Here is a 24359-nt window from a genome sequence, read left to right as displayed (position 1 = left end):
GTCAGCATACAGTTATTTAGTGTTCATTTTGGCTTGTATTAAATTTTGTTATCATTTCTCTCTCTTATCCAATAGGAACCTCTCATTTCATTAATTTCATCCCATCTTGCAAATGGTACACACTCAAAGGGAGCTTGTGAAATGAAATGAGTGAATCCAAAATCTCATTTCAACGTTTCACCTTTGACCTATGGTACAGTAATGATTAAACAATGAAGTGTTCCAAAGGCAGGAAACCAGAAACAGAAAGACATAAGGTGCTGTTGGAAACCATCAACCAGATAATCAACCTGGGAAAATCAAATGTCTGTATATATAGATGATTACTCACAACTGTATATATAGAAACTTAGCATTTTAATTTAACAATGTTCATATTTCCTTGATAATTGTATGTTTAACGTAAATAGTATCCATTGTAACATTTATATTTCCTAAACACTTACTAATAAATTAGTATTTCATGAATTATTGCCTGCTCAGTGAAAAACAAGGTGGTCGTTTTTAGAACAATTTAAATTTTTATTGATTTTTTTTACATAACAAGGAATCAGCAACTACAGTAGCTGCCACTTTAAGTGACTACAGAAAAACAAAATATATAATTATTTTCATGGTTATATTACAATTTTATAAAGTTAGCTACAGCATAGCCATGTTTTGTTATAAACTGTATTCCTTTGGCCATATCTTGTTAGCTGTCAATACCAGCATGCACCCATATTAGCAAATATAAAGGAGAAAACAGTCTAAAATCATTTATAAATCTTTTAAGTTTTAACATCCATGTGGTTAACACTATTTTTGTCCATTATTATACAGTCCTTAATACTCAAAAATATGTTTTAAACAGTAGCACCTTTTCCTAAATTGATTTTATTTATGCTAAGACATCATGTTTGTTTCTTACCAACTTTTGTCAATATGTTAAAATTTTGAATCAAACATTTTTAGAAACGCTACTGGACACAATTCCACTATAAATAGTGCAAGTATATACTCTTTGTGTAGATTTTAAAATTTGGCAAGATGATCACAGACCAGGACTCTGACAGGGAGAAGGGTATTATAATGCAAATGAGGAGGAAGAAACAAAATTAATGGTAATAACATGAGCTAAAATTTAAATAGGAATAAAAAATACATTAATAAACTGAAAGTATTAGTGACACAAAGTTAATTTAAAATCCAAAGTTTGAAAAGTCTTTTGTGATGACAAGCATCTGAAAAAGTGATTGGGAAGAAATTAACAAGACTGAGTGTTTTGTAAATAGCCTTTCCTGTGGCCAGATTGCTGGGGTTTGGTTTACTGTATTATCATATCAGATGCTGGTGGAAAACATTGCTAGTTTATTCTCAACATGTGGCCCTGGGTTAAAAAAAAAAAGTAGAAACTCTGTTATATTTTAAGACAGAGTTAAAGCTCTTGGGCCCAATTTGTTCCTGAAGTCGCTCTGAGAACATTGCACTATGTTTTGCTGGAACAGAATCAGGACCTTTTGCATTGATGTGACGGGGCAATGACGAACATCAGGCTGAGAATGGGAATCCGTCCCCACGGGTTTCCTCCCACCCCTTCTCATTTCCTCTGTCTTCTGTTTTCTCCCGTACATACTTTCACACACATCTCATCCAAGTTAACCTAAGGCACTTTGCTGGGCAGATGAAAGAATTAGGCAAGAATGCACAAAGTAAGAGGTTCTTAATAGTCTCAGAAAGCAGTTTGGCTGGTAAGTGACTGAAAAGCACCACGTCAAGAACCCCTTTACATTAGTTATTTACAAAAATAATATAAACATTAGTAGTAAGCTTTACAGTTAACTGTTAAATTGACTCTAATTTCTGTAATCTTAAAAAACAGTCATTATTTTGACTCTCATATTATATATATGCCAGAGACCATTTGAACTGCAGCAGGGGAGAGAGGATGCTGCCTTCTCTGCCACGTGAACACTGCTCCAGGCAACTCACACTGTCCATACGGGTTCTTGGCATCTCTCCATTGTAAAGGTATGAACACTGGGGCCTGCCCGTCGTTTAATCATCTACACGTTGTGCATTGCAGCTAAATATTTACAAATGACACAACTAAACAAACAGCATTTAAACTACAATAGTGAAAGAAGACTGTTCTAATAATCCTTAAAAAATTGTAGGTACTATTTTCTTTGCAGAGTACACGAACGGGAGAGTTCAAAACAGTCATGTGGGATGGTATTCCAAACCTCTCTCTGTCCTTTTGTGACATCTGGTCTCATCTGAATGTAAAGTTGAATGATTTTCAAAAATCACAATCTCTCCAATAGTCTCTCCTGATCATTTAAATCTGTCTCTAATGTCCAAAAAAAGACACCAGTTAAACTGCTTTCACATTCTGTCTCCAATTATAGTCCAACCAACAGTGTGACACTATTAATAAAAAAGGTTCTTTTAAAAGATTTTTAAAATTTTAAATGGAGTAATTGAAATTTCATTTTTAAATGCTGTTTCACAGTGACACATTTTTCCTTTATATCAGAGTCACCTGAATTTAAAAAAAACAAATGTCTTTCATAGGAATTGAGTGAGCTCAATTTAAATGTAAGTGGTTTATGAATATACTGGAAGTTCTGAAGAGCTAGGATGAAGTGCTGACTGTAAAGAATTAAGTGCTTTCACAGTGAGGTTTTCTCAATTCTCACTGCTTTTCTCCTCATGCTGTAAACAGCTCATAAAATGTCATGTGTAACTCTGAGTGTTAAGAAAATAATCACTGTTATAATTTTACATGGTTTTTGTGCAAACACACAGTTGTTTTGTTTTGTTTTGGCAAATGCCTCATTGTTGTAAGCATTTCTGTCCAACAGAAAGAAAGTGAATATTCCTTCTTTCAAGATGAGCTGTATTTATTACTGGAACGGAAGTTGTCATATCCGTGGTCATTAGCTTTGAACTTTAAGCACGACTGCTTTTCCTCCAAGGACTGTTTTTCTTCAAATGACTGGCACCAGCAGCATAAGCATGACTGTACAGAACAAAGTAACTCAGTACACGTCTACACCAGGTACACGGTCACTGCCCTTCCTCCTCTCTAGGGTTCTTTTTTTGCATAATCCCCAATTCCTAGGCCACTTTCTTTCCATGCCCTCTTTTTTTTTCCCCTTAAAAATATACAATTACCTAAGTAGTATGTAATCATTTTTTTTAAACTAGAAAATACAGAGAAGAAAAAAATGTGTATAATTACACTTCATCTTTTCATTCATATTAAAAGAGAAAGCACATCTTAATTCTTGACGCTTACTCTTGATGACTTGAGAAATACTCTTCCTATTTGATAAATATATAACTCAAGACTTTTTCCTATGCAAGTAGGAGTATTACCACACACGTATATGCACAATGACTGTATATGTTCATGTTTATGGAAATATGTTTATAATTTATTTTAATAAAACTGTACTCTACATATGACTCCATGGTCTTGACCATGTCAGAAACATCTTTCCATGTCAGTAAGTTTAATATTACACTGCCATCTTCTTCAGCCATGTGTTAATCTCATGTGCCTTTTCAATATTGTTACACTATTGGGTTATAAAGTATATAAGTGTCTCAGTTTTATTCATCCAAATTTTGTCTTGCTGTTTTTTAAATCCCATTCAGTTTGTTTTCTAAGAATTTATAAGAAAATGGGCAGTCCACTGCTTTCTGTTCTGTAAAATGGGGGAGTTGATGAATGTTCTCTTCTAGCTCTAAAAATCTATGAGTTTAAGTGTAGCCAAAGACTTTTAATAAAGAGCCTTCAATTTTACAAGGAAGCTAAGTTCTTGGCTTTTTCCAATAATGAACCACCAGGGACAAATGGATCATCCCCAGAGAAGGGAAGAGAGTATTTTATTTCATGCTAGGTTGTTAAAGGAGTGAATGAATGGGGGGATTGATGTTATGCACAAATGCAAGTGGCCAAGTGAGGACTAGTTTTATACAGTCCACATCAAGTAGCACATCTCTTCCACAGAATGAAGGCAGAAAACTGATGGTAGAACCTGAGCTTAAATTGCTTTGTTTGACTTGTTATTTTCATATCCATGTGAAAAAGAGTCTAACATAGTCTGTTCTGTGCTGCATCATCCAAAATCGACCCCAAATGGGAACTGTGCATTTAATCCCTGTGTGGCTCTTATTTTATCATGTGGCATCTGTCAGACATCAATATATGTAATTTTTCTTAATCTTCTGAGTAACTATGAGTAGAACTGATTGTTTGAGACAGTAGGGAGTGGGTGACTACAATTTGTAGGCAGAAGTCAACTATAGTCATACTTAAAAAAAAATCATCTATCATGTAATACAAAGGGACACTATAAAACAATTTACTAGATCTCTCTGGATAGAAATATTAATAGTTTGGAAGGCTAATTATATTTGATGCCAGATTAGAAAGGACTTTTGATTTTCAAATACTCTCTTACCTTAAAGCAGTTTTTGAATCTTTTGCTCACCAAGTACAGAGCTATTGGATTAATACAGGAATTCAGTGAGGCCATGTTGATGCCAACATAGTCCAATACCAGCAAAAAGCTGCAAAAAATAATGTAAGACCATCTGTAAAAAAATATGCTGCTCTAAGCATGTATTCTTTGCAGACTTCTGTGTTTTTGTGAAGAAAACAAAATTACCCATCTATAATGGTTTTGACTTTATCAATAGTCTTTGCTGGTAATGATCTCTCTCTGCCTCTTGGTCTCTCTTTGTGCCTCTCTCTCTCTTGCTCTCTCTCATTTTCTGTCCTTGTCATCATCCCAACTCCACTCCCACCTCCCATGCTTAATTCTCTCTTTTAAAATAAAATCTCTTTTGGCAGTGCTTTGGCTGGCTGAAAAGAAAGGATGTACAAAGTGCAAAGGAAAGTCAGACCTGACGTTTTCAGTCGTGCCACTCGCTGCCTCCCCATCCCCAGCATTCTTCTAAGTCCCCTTTACTTCCCCGTTGAAAATAGAAGTGAAGGTAAAAAAATGAGCATCTTAATTGCTCCCTAAGGATTAGAAAAATGACACTCTTTCTCTTCCCGCCAGTGAGAGGAATCGATGGAAAAATTTCCGAATGGCATTTATTTACACAACTATTTCTGTTTTACCTTTCTTACCTCAAAAGTTCACATCTGTTGTGATCATTATGATCATAAAGAGTGAGCTTCAAAATCCTGCTGAGATGAAGGGGAAGCCAACACAGGGCAAAAACAAGGACCAGGCAAAATACCGTTTTGGCCACTTCCCGCCTCTGAAATAAAACCATAGTCAGACACTGAATAGGTGGCTCATTAGAATCACAGTGTTGTTTCTTGTCAAACAAAATTCTTAATATTGTTTACAAAAAGGTAGTGGCATTTGTAAAGAATCAGGGCACTGAGCTCTATGTATTTTTTTTAATTTTTCAAGTTTTTAATTGAAGGACACTGAGCTTTAAGTTGAATAGCTAATGTGAATTAGAACCAAAATGATGAGAGATTCATCTTTAAAAAGTAATGGCTCTTTTTACATCCTTTTAGATTATGTAGACTATCTCTGGATATCCTCCAGAGAACATAAAAAATATTTTTTGTATATTTAAGAAGACCAGAACAAGAAAAATGAAGTATGCTCTGGTATGTGATGATTTTAGTTTATTGTCATCATAATTATTTTCATATTTATAATCAGGATTGTAACCATGAGTTAGCAAATTTTCCATCTCCTTACCTGCTTTAAGTGATCGTTTAAAGCAATCTGCATGCCACTCTTCTTTCTCAACATTTCACAAGTCATCAGGGTATAAAAAAATGCGGTGATGGCCAATGGCAAGCAGAAATAGAAACTAAATAGCCACCAGTCTTTAGCTGTCTTGTAAAACTGCAGAGAAGAGAGAATGTTATACTCAATATTCCTCTGTAAGAAGATCTTATATACCAAATGTTACATTAAAAAATTTTTTTTATCCAGGATAATTATCTTCTAAAGTAGATCCACATTACAAATACTATATAGAATCTTTCAGGCCATGTCCGCTGAATAAATAATAAAATAATTAAAGTACAGGAAACAAATTTTTCCTAAAAAGCATTTCAGTTCCATAAGGCATTGTGCTATCATTACATATTAAAAAAAGGTAAGCAGTTGGGCAAGATTTAAAATATTTGGTAATTCAAATAGTTTTGTCTTCACACAATTCAGTGATCCTTAAGAGATGCTTTGTGAGAAATAACACATCTGAATGTGTAAGATGTCCTAGAGTTAATTTAAGGGAGATTTTCATTTTTTGACAAGTTTGTTTCACGGGGAAAACAGCTACGATGAGGTCTATTTAATCACTTAGCTCAGTAATACATAAATCTAACCTAGGAATTAAAAACTCAAAGCTGTTTATGACATGCTTTTTCTCTTATTCTTTTTCTATTCTATCTTTTTTCCTTTTTAAAAAAATTGTTGTTCCAGATCTGTTGGAGCAGACTTTATGTAATCTATGCAGGACTTTTTCCCTTGTAACTAATAAGAATCAAGAAAACAGCAGTCTTGTTTTCAATTTCACATTAATGCCACTCTTTATTCTTTTGCTTACCATGATTGATACATATATTCATAAAGTTCTGTATAGTGTTCTTATGTGTAAAATAGAAAATAATCATAGCTGGCACTTGTACCAGCCCCCTTTGCATTAACACCTCTTAAACCCGTCCTGTAGGAAGAGCCTTTTACACTTAGGAGCTATCTTCTGATGACCAGCATCACCATTCTTTTCCTATTTCCTGATTAGATGCCCTTGAATAAATGGTCAAGATGAAGTTCTTTGCAATGGCAGCTTTCCCTTTGGAGAGAGGACAGGCTTGTCATTCATACCAAGATTCATGGAGTCACAGGGATTCCTACCCATCCATCCATAACAGGGCGACCTCTACTTGACCATTCACTGATCCCTGCCCTCCCTCTGATGACTGCTGTGTTGTTTAATGCAGAATATATAGTAGCTGCCAATCCTTATGAGAATTTGAGTGGAAAATCTATCAATTTGATCAATTCTCTTATGTAAACTTGGTTCATCTGTATCCCTGACCACCAGAGGATTCTTGGAATGGTAGTGACCCAGTGTCTTGCAGTTTGAGTCATTAGTCACCGTTAACTCTGCAGTCCTGGGACCTATATTCTTAATTTATGCCAAGGAAAGTCATAAATCAATAGCTTCCCAAGAAGAGGAGATCAGCAGGAAAATAGCTAAATATTTATAAGGCAAGAACAGAAATGAAAAAAAAAAATTTACCTGCATGAAGGCTGTTTTCTGAGTGGGAAGAAGCATGCAGATTCGCAGAGAACTTCCTTTGTAGTCCATGGTAATCATATCAAAGCCCACGGCTTCAGGGACAGCCAGAACCACGGAGACCACCCAAATTAAAACAATTTCTACTGCTGTCCATTTCGGAACCCCGATTCCTTTAATTCGACTCCAAGAAGCAACGGCTCGATATCTGAAGAGCAAAGTGGGATTGTTTGCCAAGCCGGTAGAGCCTGGTTTTACTGAACTGCGTAGTTTATTTTGTAAGTAACGCGGTGATCACTAGGCTAGGGTTCCAGGATATACCAGGCTTAGATGTACGCCCTTACCTGTCAATACTTAGAGCACATAGACTCAGCACAGTGATTCCTACGGAGGCCTTCTGGATGAAAGGCACCAGCTTACACATCTCAACTCCAAAGGGCCAGTCCTTCGCGAGCAGCTGCATGGAGGAGACATGAAGTCTGTTTAGGGAGGTTTTCATAGAGCGCCCTCTGAACTGTGTTCTTTAGTGGAGAGGAGTGAATGTGTAGAGTAAACTAACAAACTCCAGTTCTTATTCTTTCCCTTGTGGACTACTCCTTTGAAAAACCCCCGTATTTGATATCTGGAACAGGAGAGAGGCTTGGGAATAATGGAAGGGCAGCTGGTTCAGAAGAATCAGTTACGCGTAGACAGCAGCAGTCAAGCTCTCCTCCACCGCAGGGCCAGATGGGGTGTAAGCTCTACTTACAACACTGAGCCTGCAGTCCAGAAAACAGAATGGAGTCTCAAACGGTCAGGTTGTGGCCAAATCGAAATAAAGCTTCATTAAAAATACGTGATAAATATTCCTTCGCTAGAGAGACCAGACTCCTAGGGGGAACGGTGTGTGTGTTCGTGGACGGACTTTTCACTGTAGTCAATGGACTTGACCGTGCAGTACTCAGCACACTGCTCCTTGAACACACCAGGCAGACTCCTTCCTTAGGGCTTTTCTCCAGATCTTCCCTGATCCTGGATGGGTCTTTCCCCACAGATCCACTAACTCCCTTACCTCCTTCAGAGATTACTCAAATCTCATCTTTTCAGTATGACCTACGCATACCACAGTATTATTAAATACAGGAACTGTTCAGACCTTCCCATCTCCCTTATCAACTCCTATTGCATGTATTACAGCTTACTTGTTTGTTTTGTTTGGTTTTTGCTGTCTGGAACCCCTAGCACATTAGACAGAAGATGACATCTGCAATTACCTAGTACAGCTTCTGACACATAGCAGGTGCTTGATAAATACTCAAGCCCCTAAAATACACAGACACCGGCCACACAGGGAGCAAAAGGACATAGTTCTTGCTACTAGACATATACTTCTGTTTATCTGACTCCAGACTATGCAACCACCCATTGTTAAATTTGGTGATTTTCTTTTTTGGGACAAGTGGGTGTGCCCCACCCTGGCCACTGAACCACTTGAGGTAAACATCTGGATCGAATGTTTATGAGGTTTTGAAAATAAAGTATTTCAAATCTATGTGGTTTTTGTGTTTTTTTGAATGTTTTAAAAAATAACCTTCCCGAAGTGAAAACTATTTTGAAACACAATGGAGTCTTTCCGTTCTTTCACCAGCGAAGGTCCTTTGTGGTTTGTCATGCTGGGTGATCGCTTCTGTACCTATACCGGCACCCAAAGCTGAAACGGGGGTCTCAGTATAAATGTGACTTGCAGCTCCAACATGGGACCGATTTCATTTCTAAGTTAGACGTGAAACATTGTGAACGAATGTTGGCAAAGTTACCACAGATAAGCTTATTTTCTGAAAGCCTACAAGGCCAGGCAGATAACAGAAGAGTGGAGGAAGCCAGGTGTGGGAAAGTCAGTGGTGTCAGGAAATAATAGGGAGTGGTGGTGCCTGGAGTAAATCTTGTGTAAAAGGAGCAGCTGCTAATAAACATGACATGATTTTTGCCAAGAGATCCCAAATACAAAAATATCTTGATTTTTAGCCAAAATTGGAATTTTTATGTTGAATTTCACAATTTATAAAAATCATCAACTAATTCATATATTAAAAAAAAAAAAACACTGTCAGGTAACATTGTATCAACAAAATATTTTTATGGGTCAGAGTAGCCTCTAATTTGTGACCTCTGGATTAATCAACTGACTCATAACTCTGCTTGTTTATTCATTCATTCAACAAACATTTATTGAGCATCCTCTATGCTATTCTTCTAACCATCTAGCTACTTTATTCATCTAATGTTCAAAAATGTGGATAGTTTCAAGTATTTTATTGTCTCGAACTATTTCCAAATATGCAAATATTAGTATCACATAAGGACAGCCATCAAATGAATCAAGATGAATGAGTGTCCAGGTCACTGAAGGGAAAGAAGCCTGGCCAATGGAAATGGGCTCTGCCCTGAATCCAGGCCCTGGTTGAGGTTACTATTGTTCTTGGCTCAGCCTAAAAATCGGATGATTGCTCTTCATACCACTGGGAGGCCTGCAGCCCAACCTCTGACCCAAATTATCACAGGGGACAAGGAAACACACACTGAAAATTGTAGCATTTCTCTTCAGGTTCAACAGAGATAGAAACCCAATCACAATGGAGAGATGACAATTTTCTAATCTACCCTTCTTTCCAAAGGGAAAGAGACTGCAAAGGAACCCTTCGTTATTTCAGGCCACAGAAGGTGGGGAACGGAGTGCCCACTGTCACTTCTCTGATTTTGTAGTCAGAAGGATGACTTTGGCAACCTCTGCTTCTCTGATCAGAAGGCTTTGCAGAGACATCTTGAAGCCTGACACCATGTGACAGAGAACAAGCCAGCCACTGATGCTCATCTCTGTCTTAATGGCCTCTAGCAAGAAAGGGGAATTTAGGACTTGGAGCTTATTTAAAGACATCAGTCTCTTGTTTACTGACAAACCAAGCCCTGGTGAAGATAAAGCTGTGATCTTAAAAAGAAAAAAAAATCACTCTCAACCAAGATGCCATCATTAAAAGTTGATGAAAGAATGTTGTTAGAGATTTTTATAATTCCTGGAAATTAGTTATTTCACTACTAGTTGACAAAAATAATGACGCTGAACACCTATAACTTGAAGTCCAACAATACAGCTTTCCTCTTTGTAGAGCAAATTAATTCTCTTTACTGGGAGAGGAAGCCACGCTAACTCTAAACCCAGCAATAACACATTCTTATTCCTTATTTGTAGTTTTTTCTTTGGACTTTACCCCATTCAGATAGATAACTTAAGGGCAGGGTCTGAATACTGAAGGCAAATCATGCATGTAATCAAATCTCTCTGATGGCAAAACTATGCTAGAGTTTAATATTGTTTCTAGGTCCCTGCCACACGAATTAAATTTTTAGGTCCTGTTCCAAATTAAGTTTGAATATATTATTACCTACCATTTATCAAATACGAGCCAGTCAGAAAATACTTCTGTAACTGACACTAGTTTTCACGTGGTGATGGCTCATCCAGGGAAGAGCTTTTGTTAGTGTTAGTCCTAGGAGCAATGTGGTGTCCATTTGACAAATGATAGCCTATCCTCATGCTGGCCCCTTTCCCCTAAGGCTCACCCTGCTTTCCTAGCATGTTTCTTTTGTATGAATAAACACAAATAAATAAATAAACACTGGACTGAAAAAAGACATGACCACGTTGACTATTAAGGTTTCAAACTCAAGGATGGCCGTGATTCTATAACTTTACATTGGAACCACTGTTTGAGAAAGGAAAAAGGCAACAGAATCCAAATAAATTTTTTTTCTATCATCTTTTCAAATTATTTTTATAGTATGTGGCTTAAAAACATAAAAGGATAAATACATGAACAGAAAATAAGATCCTTTCTTTAAAGATATTGTTAAATGAATCTTACAAAACCTCTCCAACTAGGGGATTTACATTTTTCAGTTCTCTTTTTAATTAAAAATTACATTCTTGAGAAATTAAATGGAGAAAATCCTGTTAATACACACCACTCTTAATGCCCAAAGGAATCTAGCCCAATAAAGTCAGGAAATGCCAAAGTTAACCATCTTGCAACTAACAAATGTTCAATTGCTTCATTAACCATATACATAATTTTCTTTTCCTACTTTTTAAAATCAGCAGTATATTCTCACTGAGCCTTAACTATTTATTTGCTTCAGAATATTCTACATTTTTAATGCCTAGCACAGTGCCTGGCACAGAGTGACCACTCATTAAATGTTGCTGAGTAACAGTGAATGAATCAGTTAATGGATGAAAGAATGAATTTGACCACAAGGTAGAAATCTTGGGATAAGAACTTTCGTCATGAGCTTTTCAGTTCTCACATTTGAAACAAATTATTTAGAGAATGGAGATGACTGTGCATTTTATTTGTTTGTTTACTTTTGTATTGTCTAGTTCATGTCCTCCTCCCTTCGGACGATCAGGTCTCCTTGACACACAGAGCCAGGGCCTCCGGAACTGAGGCATGAGCTCTTCTCTTGTTGGATTCTGCCTTCCAAGCAGGCTGGAAAGGGTGAAAAGCAAAATTCCTCCCCTCCCCATTCCTACTCAAACCTGTCAGGGAAATGACTGATATAAAACAGAACCCACTGGTTCCCACTATCTAATGGGATTCTGTGAGGAGCTTTGGTTGTAAACTTGGGGGAGATGGACATAGTAAGCTCAGAGACACTGCCAGAGATGGTCTTTAAGAAGGTAGGTGAGCAACACGTTAAAAATGACAACCAGGGTTACTCTGCCAGATTGCTGTCCCATCGCGTGATGTACTGTGAACATTTCTTTCAAATGACTGGTAGTATAGAAATGTTTTTACGATAAGAGTCAAAAGAAGGAAATAATGGAGTGGTTGTGTTTCACCAGTTTGGGGAAGGGTGTATTCTTCTGCTTTTATCTCTGTTTCCTGTAGCAGATAAGAGTTTTTCTGCATTTGAACTGGCGTTTTAATAAGATAGGACACCCTCATTCAAGGATTTCCCATGTCAGATCTCCCTTTCTTTCTTTCTTTTTTAAATTTTATTTTATTCATACACATGGTGATAATTTAAACTCAGCTGCTGGTAAAATGCATAGAAAATATTTTCTTGACATACATTGTACCCGTTCCCTTGGGGACAAATATCAATTACAAACTCCAGCCTGCATCCATTAAAATGTACTTTATCACTTAAAGATCAGGCCCTGCAGGTTAGAAATATGTTGATCAGCTTATCTCCCAGGGGTGCCCTTTAAATAGACCACAATGTGAACAGTGCCCCCTGGAGTTTGCAAGGCAGTGACCCTGTCCTAGGAATCTGTTGTGTGCATACCCACAAAAGGCTTTCCAATGCTCTGGAAAGATTCCTATGACTTGCTGAAATAGAACAATGACTTCATTAAAATGAATTAAGTTTCTGGAAACAAAAATCTCTAAGAGAAGCAAAGAGATGGAAAAATGATAAAAAATAAATATGTCTTAGGAAAAATTTACAGTCACCTTAAATAAATATCCCTAGTCACATTACAATAAAATTTATTTCCAAGTCTGCAGCAGGCCAATAAATAAATGGATTGCTACTCTCCTATTAGCCGAACTTAAAAATGTGTCCACAATTTGTGCTTAAAAGCTTTCATTGACATGTCACATATGTTGAAAAGATTCAACTAAGAGCATTAAGAAAGGCTATTCTCAAACCTAGCTGTATTGTTAGATTCACTTATCTGAGCTGGATCTTCGAAAATCACCGTGACACTTGAAAAAACTAAAGAATTATAACCCGATGGCCGCGTAGCTCAGAAAGTGACCCTCAAACTTAATGAATTCAATAAATCTTGTTAAGTAATTTCATGTCTTACTTAAACCTAATTCTGTCCAGAAAATATCTTTCGGGACACCGATAAGCTATTATGAGAAATATTTGATTACTATGGGATTCAAAAGCCCTTTCATATAATTTGAAAACGCTGTGTGAGGGGGAGGAAGATATGTACAATGTAAACATCCAGAGAATGGCTTTCCTCCTTTCTGGAAACTACGATGAAGCTACGGAGGAGAGAAGCAGCGAGGGGACACAACTCAGGAGGCATGAGCCCGGCTATGAGTCTCAGGGACAGAAAACTGCTTGAGTAATGCCTCTGGTCAACCTCGCTAATATATTTCTGACTCAAGAACCATCCTCATTCTCTGTCTCTTCTCCCACCACATTTTGGCCATTTTCTTGATCCTTTCCTTTTCTGCCAGAGGCTCTATAGGGGAAGAGAAATAACAAATCTCTAAAATAAAAGCATTGGAAAAGAAGAAACATCTTTAGTGAGAGATGTGGCCGGCGAAGGTCTTTCCACACACTGCGCTGAGCTACCTCCCAAACATAACCGACCTCTTCTTAACTTTGCAGAGCCCTGAAAGAAAATGTTTCATACCATAAATTACATCTAGAATCTTACTTCAGTTCAGGCTTTAATCTGTCAACACCTTTTGAAGCACTTAATCATTTATGAGCATTTGGCATGTTTCTCTAAAACTAATCAACGATAGCATATTCGCCACACAGTGATAACCGTATATGGTTTTCTCTGGAAAATGAAGAACATGGCTCCCTGGCTTTGAAACAACAGGGTCTTGGCTGTCTTTTCCTCTTGTACAGTTATGGAACTACCTTCATTCTTGAGTGTCTCATTTAAAATGAGCAAAGAAAAAAGTGTAAAGTCTTTGATAGATAAGCCTTACCATACTGAAAGAAACCTTGTCTCGACATTTTAAGAGCCTTGGATTTATGGAGTGACCCAGTGGCAGATCAAAGGCAAACACAAGGAGTACCAAAGAGTAAACCCAGAGAGCCTTTCATTGTCCAGGGCCAAGCGTTTGCCAACCCTTTGTCACAGGAATCCATGGTCAACATGTGAAGCAGTGAATCAGCTATAGGAAGTCTTGAGTTTCTGGGTTATTTGACATCTGCTATTGACCTATTATTCAGTTATGGCCAATATCCTCATATATATAGAAAAAAGAACAAACTTTCCCCCTTCTTTTTCATCTAGACAGTCACACATATATGAGTATAACGTTTATGTCAACAATTATTTGTCTGGAATTGACTGTTGCAGGTGCTGTGCTAGGTGGGTGTTGGGGTGTTAGTTTTATTTATTAATTGATCTGAGGTCATTCAAAGCTCATAGTCTTACTCTTTATTAATACTTTTATAATGTTAATACTTTAATTGGTGCTCCTTAATTTTTTTTTCACTTTAAATCAATGAATCTCAAAGGTATCTAGGTTCTGTTTTGACTTCAAAATGCTGCTTCTCCTAAGATATCTCCAAATATTACTAAAATATCTCAGTTCCTTAACTGGAAATATAAACAGTGTTATTATCTCGGGCAAAATTAGACTCCCCTACCCAATGATACTTTTACTTCTTGTAATGCTCTATATGCATAAACTTCCATTTGCTAATCAGAAAATTATACCTTCCAAAGTTAAATTTGATTGCATTCCATTAAGGTTTACTTCTAACTATGAAACTAGTTAATTATACACAGACTTGTTAAGTACTAGAAGTAGTCTAAGATTGGATGATGAGGAAGGTGATTTTGTTCAGAAAGATAGCTTTGATTGTGTCACAAGCAGAAATGTCTGACTCCCTGAGAAGGTCAAGGTCACTTCACTCCAAACTCATTTGAGGGTTCAGTGAAGCAATTCCCATTTTGACATACCAGCATTTTAATGTTACACATACCCCACCCTAAGTAGTTAAACGTTAAAGATCAGTGGTTTGCCTCTCAGGCTATGAAGGCAGCCTCTTTGCCTCCAAAGGGCAGCCTACAGAGTCTTAACTGCAAAATCCTCTACAGACACTCCAACGGGTCACCAGCTTAATTTTTAGAAAGCTCTCCACCACCACAGGATGTCTGATTATACTTGGATCCTTATCAAACTAATGTCCATATAGATATCTGTCTTATCACTTTACAAGGAGATTTGTTTTAATACACAATTTGCTTACCCATTAAGGAAGCTAAATTTACATTATTTATTGTAGTTATATTACATTATATTTACATTTATATTAGCTATATGTATTAACTCAGTTATCACAAAGAGAGTGAACTTGTTATAAGTTAAAAATTCATTATTTGCTCAAGAATTTTTAACCTCCTAAGATGTTAAAGGAACTTAAAGGAAGTTTAACTTCAATCTGCAATCCAGGCTTGTTAAATATCACTGCTAAACTAAACCAAGCCAAACCAGCTAACCAACCAACCACCAACAACCTAAAAACCTTCCCAGCATCCACAAGTACACCCAGCTCTTTTGCTTCCGACACAGCTTTGACATCGGTGCTGGGCAACTTAGTAGTCAGGCTCTCCTAGGCAACAAGCATCTGGATTATTCCATTCATTTTAGTCTACATCGGCAGGACACAGTAAGTAGCCTGTGGATAGGGAGAGAGGCATTCTCACATAGGATGCTTAAACACTGGCTTTTGTGGCAGGTGCATACCTAGGCCCCGTAAATGCTGGCCCGTGTATATATTAGAGATAGACATTAATACATATATATCTATATGGAAATGTTACATAAAACAGTGACTCATACTAAGAGTGCAACAATAACTTTGGGGTACAGTATGACAATATCTATCAAAATTACAAATGTGCATATCCTTTGATTCAATAATTCTAATTCTAGAAATTCATTCTTCAGATATAGTCAAACACGTGCGCAAACATATATGTACAAAGATGTCATTTGTAGTCATGTTTGTAATGGCAAAAGTTGAAAAAGAAACCCCAAATTTCCATTCTTATTCACACACACACTCTAATAACATTTATTATTTGCTTACCTTGTTCCAGACATTGTGACCAATGATATTCACCAATCTACTTATGTATCTATATATTTATGATATTTAATGTATTTATATATGCATATGGATACACATATATATATTAAAGTATCCTCTTTGGATGACTGCATTTTCATTTCTCGTCTGGATGGTGTTATGTAACACAGTGTGGAACAGCCCTAGTGTGTGCTGCTAAGAAGGAGAAACAAGGCTTTTATTTCCAGCATGTTTATACAATTATCTGAAGCTCTTCAAGACCTTACATTTGCTAAGTCTCCTACAACACCTCTCTGGCCTTCAACATAGGATTTCCTCCCTGACACAGGAGCCCTGGTGAAATGACTGACTCTGTCTAGAAGTTTCCAGAGAACCAGTTCCCGGGGGAGCCAAGGCAGAGCAGACATATTCCCTAAGGTTTGTCAGCCCTTCACAGCAGCCCTTCCCTGGGAAGACCCAGCCCATCTACAGCTGCATCAAGGGCTATGACTTCCAACAAGATCTATAACATTTTGTGGTTTGTCAACTTTATAAAATTCTAGATTTACTGAACTTTAGATTAAAGTAATAGATTCATGTTGATGTTTTCAGGCCCCTGGGTATCCCAACAGATGAGTTGGGGGATTCTATGAACTCTCAGAAATTGTGAATGTGTGCATGTATATATATGTGTATTATATTATATATTAATTATAATGTATGCATAAATTACCTTTTTTATATATTAATTATATGTGATATATAACATATATAAGTAACTGGATTCTCAAGTGAATTGTTAACATCCCACCAAAACAAAATTAGAAATCACTGGTTTAGAGATTCAAGTCTCCACTTTAGGATAAATTTAAATGGCATTCATAATGCACTTAAATTACTTTATGTGAATTATAATACTCTGAGATTCTAAGTGCATTTTTTTAGACTTATAAGGTGTCACGATTATTTACGGGAATAAATGGCTTTTAACTAGTCCTGGATTAGCTGTTTTTGTAAATAAAGCCTTTAGAATGACAAACAGTGATATTACCAATATTATACATTACAGATCATCTGAAGGGGTTTTCAGGAGATAGAAATCTTCACATGACTCAAATTAAAACTGAAAATGCTTACCAAGTATCCTACTGTGTGGTAGTGTGTCACACAATTCTACCACTCATTCAAATGAGGTCCTCACAATACTCCAGGTTGGAGAATAGCATGCTGTGTAGGGTGATGAGGGGGACGACAGGTTCCAGGACCAGACAGCCCGGGTTCAAGTCCTAGTTTCATCACTTCCTAGTGATGTGACATCGAGCAAGTTACTTCTTCACCTCCCCAAATGTAGTTTCCCAATAAAGACAGGGGTGATAACAATACTTCCTCCATAGGTTTGTTGCAGTGATTTAATGAATGAAACCAAGTACCCAGTACATAATAAATGGTAGCTATTACTGTTATCTTGCGTCTCAAGTGATACATATTCTTGTATACTATAAAAATAAACCAAAGGTCACCATGTAGGATTCACTAATGGCAAACCTAGCAATGGGACCTAATTCTATGTGATGGATTTGTTCGTGACCAATACAGATGATTAGATGGCCAGATTTGTAATGACTCATTAGTTTGTTTACTTCAGAAATAGAAACACAGCTTTAACAGACAAGTTTCAGGCAAAAGGACATAACTTCCTAGGGAAATCATAAAAGAACTTGAAATGAAAGGAAAAGCTGTCTTCCCCCTTAAGAAGTAGGATATTCTCTGGCTTAGCAAATGTAATAATTTGGCCAGACAGAGAAAGTTAGATGGTCCTGGAAGAGCTGATTTACATCTGGTCTGGAGGCAAAATGCCTTCAATTCCACCTTCTTTAAGCACTTCGTCTACTGGCTGACTTAGGAGGATTTCTAACTGGGCTGACCACGTCAGGTTTCCTGGGACCTCCCTAAACAGACCTTACACAAAACCCTGTGCAAGTCTAGCAACACTGGATGTAATCTCCCTTTTCAAAGGATCTTATTTCACTTATTTTAAAATTCCTCACATCTTGTACTCTAAAGTTTCTCAAGTTTGATGAATTGAATTGAGATTCCTCTACCCAAGTGGAATGGGAAGACTTGGTCTGTATGACTCCCTAAATGGTTCACTTCTGGCTGTAATGGAGCTGTGACTGCATTTAAGGGACCCATTTAAGCCTGTTCTACTCCCAGGAAACCCTCAGAGTTTATAAGGACCGGTTACAATGCAAGAGTTTAGACTTTCCTCTATTTATCCCCCATTTCTGGGAGTGTTTCCTTCTAGGACCTCCTAGATCCTAATCCAAATCATATCTTTAAACCTCAGAAATCTCTAGAATTCCTTAAGATAGGGCTATTTGGATTAGGATTTCCAGAGATTCATGACAGGTCATTTAAAGGCATGCCTATGGCGATTTCTCCCACCACAAAGATCAAAGTATCCCCCACAACCCTTTCTCAAACAGACGTGCCATTTCTTCCCCTTGTACTGAGCCCAGGACTAGCTTTAGACAAATCCCCAAAGTACACTTCCATTCCCTTACACTTTTGGTTCTGTTTTTATGGGTGACTTTCTATTGCTGATCACAATGGGGAAGCAGAGTTTTACATGTTTGCACAATGCTTTAAAATTTTCCAGCTCTTTCACTTAGGCTATTTTTCTTAACACCACAAAACTCCAGTAGGTGGGCACTAGCAGCCTTATTACAGAACTGAGGACACCGAGGCCCAGAGAAGTTGAAAGTGTCCGGAGTTCCAAAGCAAGTGTCAAATAGTTAAAAGAGTCAAATAGTGTGGGGGTTTATGTCCTGCCCTAGCTCCTCACACCTGTTTCCTCTGATGCCCATGGTAATCACACAATAACGTTAGCTACTAAAACTGTTAGAGGCTTTAATCTGAGTGCTCTCAGTCTTGTCCACAAAGTAATTGGTGGGGTACAGTTGCATTTTGGAACCTGGCAGATTGAGCCTGATTCTCACCTCCATCACTTAATCATTGTGAGACCTTGAACATTCTACTAATCATCTGTAAAACAGAGTAATATCTACTCATGGGTTGTCAGAAGGAGTAAAGGAAAGTAACACATCTATCCCAGTGCCTGGCCCACCGAAGGCACTCAGTAAAGAGCAGGTACAGGTCAGTCATTTGCAGGTGAACTGTATTTTCCTACTCACCCATCTGGGCCTCCCTCTTCTAGGCCATTTGTATCCTAAAAACCTATTCCAGCCCCTCTACTTTCAGAGTCCTTTAAGAAAAAGCTTCCCAAGGTTAGTATGCATATGAATCACCTAGGTATTTTAAGATGCAGATACTGATTTAGTAAGTCTGGGGTGGACTTGCAGTTCTAAAAGGTTCTCAGGTGATACCAATCTTGCCAATCCATGGATGATCAATCTCTGAGTAGAGAGAACGTACCCTGGAAAGCTGGACTGAAGGATAAGGTCCTTCAGGACCAGTGGCTCTCAAACTTAACAGTTCATCATAATCACATGGAGGGCTTGTTAAAATACAAACTCTTGTGCTTCACCCCAGAGTTTCTGAGGTGGGATCGTAAGATGTCATTTCTAACAAGTTCCCAAGTGATGTTGATGCTGCTGGTCCACGGACTAGGCTTTCCAGGCTTAGCAGGGGGCTACTGAAATCAGAAGGGGGTTCGGTTCCAATGATTACAGACTTTTAGGAGGGGATAGATCTTCTACAGTAAGCTCCCCTCAAAGGCTCTCCCCTCTCCCCCTTCCTAACCAGGCACCCTCCCGTCGCGATGTTAGCAGGCACCCTTTACCTTGTAGACATTGATGGGTATGTCAATGATGATGTGCAGCAGATCTCCCAGGGCCAGGCTGGCTATCAAAATATTAGGGCCGTTTCGCATGCACTTGTTCTTGTAAATGATTCTCAACAGTGTGGAGTTTCCAATGATGCCAAGCACGAACACCAGGCAGGATATCACGGTGTTGATGTATCTGAAAGTCTCCTTGATCTCGATGGATCCTTCGCACTGGGGAGGGGTGAGGGTGCGTGGTGGAGTTCCCGCCATCTTCCCTCCTTTAATCTGCGGAGGTGCGGACGACCGTGGCACGCTGGCGTTGGACCCCCTGGGCCAGGAGGTCTTAGTGGGGGGCTCCATTATCTCTCCAGTCCCCAGAAGTGGCAGGGTGGTCGGCGGGAGTCCCCTCTCTTCTGCCTGGACCCCTGCCACGCCGCAGGCAAGTATCAGCGCCACAAGGGCGCGTCCGCGCAGGCTGGGCAGCGGCTGCATGCTGCTGCCTGCTCTAGTGGGCGTCGGGTGGCCGCTCCTCAGCTTTCTGAGTCTGGAGAGCAGCAAGGGAAGGAAGACGGGACACTTGGGTCAGCTACCCCAGCCACGCCCCTGCAAACTGCTAGCGCAGCGCGCAGCCGCGCCCCCACTATCCGTGCGCAGAAGTAACTCAAGTTTGCGCGCCAGTGGGGAACTCCGGCGCGCGCGACCCGGCTGCGAGCCTCGGCTGTCTTTCCGGAACCAGGTTTCGCTGTTTTTTTTTTTTTTTTTTTTCTCTCCTGCGTCCCCCGAGGGGTAAATGACTCCCAGTGGGGCGGGGTATTCTGGAAGAGGTGTGTTAAGGAGGAAAGGATGGGGTCCAAAGCAAAGCTTTAAGCTCCTGGTATGCCCTGAGGGAGACGAGTACGTTCTGGCTAAGGGCGCGTGGGAACCGGGGAAACAAGGCACCTAGAGGCCAGGGGCATGTGCCAATCTGAATTTTACTCCGCGGAAACCCGGGGTACCCGGTGTCTGGACGCCAGGACTCTTCCCCATGGGTGAAAGCCGCTACTTCCCGGCTGCCTGCGCTCGGGTTTCCCCGGCGCTCCCAGGAGTGCCGGCTGCCTCGGAAAACCTCAGACACTTCTCAGCTCGGTCCGATTGAGAGAGTATCTGCATTAACTCGTAAGCTTCTGTCCCTTCCAAGTGGATTCAAACACACGCGCTCCCCGTCACTCTAACCCCACTTTAATTCCCTGTATCTATACGGTTTGTTTATAAAAACAAAAACAAAAACCCCAAACTAGTGATCCAAGCTGAAGCCCCAGGATAAGGTTCAATCACTGATTTTAATTCAACACCAAGCCAGAACATTTACCTCGCGGACCGGACGCAGCAGGCGCAGAGCGACCAGCGGGGACCTCCTTCCCGGGACGCGCTTGGCTAGCAACTGGGTTCCAGGCTACCCGGGAACAGAGCACGCCTCCCTTCAGCTGCAGGCGGGTCTGGCTCTGACGAAACGCTGAGGGAATGCCTGACCGTGTAGCCTCCGCAGCTTGCTCGGGGTCGTTGTTGTCCCTAGACAAGTACTTTTATTCATTCGTCCCGTCCCTATCAATCACCGCCAGACTCCTCCCGCCCCTTGCGACCGCGCGGCAACCTTTCGCCTCGGGCGACGCCTGGTCAGCATCAGCAGGACCTGCCCGCCGCTGCAGAGGGCAGTCCTCGGCCAGGGACGCGTCCTGAGAGGCTGTGAGTTTGTCACGGCTGTAAGTTCTTCAAATGACGAGCCTAAACCAAGAGCAAGTTTTCACGCACTCAGCCATGCGCTGGGGCTATAGGTTAGAACGTGTTAACCTGAACTTTCAATGCCCGCTAGGACTTTTCTTTCTGTTAAGTATCCCGCCGTGATACCTAAGACTTGTTTAGTTTTTTTTTTTTTTTTTTTTTTTCCAGAATGGGGGGCGCTACTCTTTGCTTTGTTTTCGAGCCTAAGTTTCAAGTCCACGTCGGTCCCCACCCACATGGAAGAGCAGGATCCATCCTTCTCAAGCCCTGTCAGTGCCCTAGGAGAGAACTAAAATTCCCTCCTCATGTTCTCCAGCGGTTTTTCTCCTCCTTTCCTGCTATGTCTTGAAGTGTTAATGTCAGGCTATCTCTGGCTTTTTATTAACTGTCGAGGGGTCTGACACCTATAGGGGGCATGGGAATAATCACAGCTGCATTCGAATTTAGGATATTCATTTATCAGGCAGAGCCATATAATAAATTCTTCCTGTCCATTCTTGAATTCAATTTTTAAGGGATAGAAAGAAATAATAGTGACTGACAGTCTTGCCCAAGGATTGTATAAAACAGAAGGTAGAAATTCAGGCTGTGCGATGTACACTGGATATTACTCTGCTGTCTTCCAATCAGCTAAATCCCCATTGAATCTGTGAAATTTCGGATCCAAGAGGAGCCATACATCATAGCAATTCACCTAGAGACTGCTTGGCTCATTCTTGGTTTCCCAGCTAGCTAGTGACATAGGTGGGACAAGAATCTTGGATTTTGGGGCTTCTGTGCAGGGCTTTCTGGGAGTCAAAGTAGAAAATCAGTTTGCATTTGAAAAGATGAACTGAAAATGTGAAATATGGTCTAAAGAACATGATTAAGGAATAATGCTAAGGGAATAAGCAATATGGTCTAGGGTTGTGAGTGCTAATTCCAGATCTGGCTGTTTTGAGCAGAGTACTCATCCTCCCTGTCTTGATAAAAACAAGGTCAACATTCAGTTGCATCAAATAGCCAAGTAGCAATATAGGGTGTGATGTGAATGAGGAATTATATGGATGCATTTGGGGTAGGGATATTTTGCTTAGTTTTGAACCTGTTCTTCTTCCCTTCATACACAGAGCCGTAGAGATGGCCACTTTCTCTTCCCTCTTAGTGATTGTCCCATCTTCGATCCCACCTTCATTCATATTTCTGCCACCCAGCCCTGGATGTCTATTCTAAGCCTCAGTGAAATCTGTCTCTTCCCCTTTTTCCCTAGCACTTTAAGACAGCTAAACACAACCGAGCACTTGATCATGATTTATAGCTCAATATTGACTTTGTGGGTATTAATTTTTCAGGACAGGACAGAGTGGTAGCTTCTTTCTGGACCATCACAATATACCTACAAGTTGAGCTCAAGAAATAATTTTTTATAGATTTGATAATTACATTTTAGGTTATTTAATTGAATTCTGTTTTAGTAAGTCTAGTCATAGGTCTCCCGGTCAAAGCCAAATAATTTTGAGGTATACATCCACATTCCTCATCTAGAATTTAAAATACAGTATTGACTACCTATTACAGGATCTCCTTGTCACCTCATCCATGGAGTCTTTTTTCCACCCTCACCACAGTTTTGGGGTGAGGAATTATTTTTCATGATTTTATAGGTAGTGAAGTGGAGCTTTAGAAGTGCAGTCAAGGTCACATGTGGACCTATGATTTGGAGCTAGGATTTGAATCCAGGCCTGTCTGGTTACACAGACTGCGCTTTTGATTAATTACAGAGAATCTAAACAGATTTTTTTTTATTATTATTATAAGAAAGCAGTGTTTTAGACATCAGAATATTTAATTGAAGTTTAACCTCACATTGAGGGAAAATGTAAAGGAAACCATGTAAAAGAGTCCTTATTTGATACACATGAGTGACCTTAATCAAGTCACAAGAAATTGAGTCTCAGTTTCCTCTTTTGTAAAACGGAGGGAAAGGATTAGATCTTTAAAGCCATTTCACTCTAGTGCATCAGTTTGACAGACTACCTGATTCTGTAAGCGTGTCCTGAAAAGCAGAAAAGTGAGAAGAGATCTTATGTCAGACCTTATTTTCCTTCTTTTTACTTTCTCTACTCTTGCCTGGGGCAATATTACTATAGATACAAGGGATTTTTTTTTTCACCTGATGGCTTAAAAGCCTTTATTGAGAAACTTCATAAATTCACCAGTAGTTAAAGTGCTGTATAAACTTCATTTGTAAATAGGAGCAAAAAGTTGGATCAAGTTTTAATAATCCTTTCCTGAAAACTTTTGAATTTGAACTAATTTTACAGTTAGCATTCATGAAGGATTTTTTTTTTTTTTTGGATTTAGTAAATGTGGAATCTTTTATAAAGTTGCTTTTATGAAGACACTTTTTGAAGTATCCTCAGAAGTGTATCAAAATCTTAGATTGACTAAGATCACCCATCAAAGACAGAGAGAGTGGTGAGGAACAATGTCCCACTATCCTTTTTAAATGCTTGAACTAGATGGTCCGAAGACATGATTGAATGCACTTCAGAATTCATTTCTCAAAGATGTTTGCCATGGGGTGCTTGCCCAAAGCAAACTTTTCCCCTGGTAAGAGAACAAAGAAAAGCCCTTTTAGTCACAAGAAAAGCTAATACTTTCATGTGATCCCCTTGATATGAATGTACCCTTCAGAATCTACCTTGCATTCTCTAAATCATGAATGCTGGGGAACAAGGTGTGT

At 39.2% G+C, this 24359-nt stretch overlaps 1 protein-coding gene and 1 long non-coding RNA gene across 2 annotated transcripts in view; one reads left to right on the top strand and one right to left on the bottom strand.

The window, feature by feature from the left end:
* Nucleotides 1-498: 498 nt before the first annotated feature.
* On the bottom strand, nucleotides 499-21489 carry EDNRB (endothelin receptor type B). The gene is made up of 8 exons (XM_006188343.3): nucleotides 21225-21489; nucleotides 19892-20420; nucleotides 7614-7726; nucleotides 7273-7477; nucleotides 5721-5870; nucleotides 5129-5262; nucleotides 4455-4563; nucleotides 499-3004 (listed from the first exon to the last, which is right to left on the bottom strand). The coding sequence occupies exons 2-8, from the start codon at nucleotides 20366-20368 to the stop codon at nucleotides 2870-2872; spliced, it is 1323 nt and encodes a 440-aa protein (XP_006188405.1). The 5' UTR covers nucleotides 20369-20420; nucleotides 21225-21489; the 3' UTR covers nucleotides 499-2869.
* The window catches only part of LOC116668702, a 172175-nt gene continuing 168242 nt past the window's right edge, over nucleotides 20427-24359 (top strand). The window contains exon 1 of the long non-coding RNA XR_004325933.1: nucleotides 20427-20612. This is a non-coding gene — a long non-coding RNA (uncharacterized LOC116668702). The remainder of the gene's footprint in view (nucleotides 20613-24359) is intronic.

This window comes from Camelus ferus, chromosome 14 (assembly GCF_009834535.1).
Source record: "Camelus ferus isolate YT-003-E chromosome 14, BCGSAC_Cfer_1.0, whole genome shotgun sequence".
Taxonomy (NCBI): Eukaryota; Metazoa; Chordata; class Mammalia; order Artiodactyla; family Camelidae; genus Camelus; species Camelus ferus.
The sequence above is the reverse complement of the archived record's forward strand: the minus strand, read 5'-3'. Positions and strand labels throughout refer to the sequence as shown.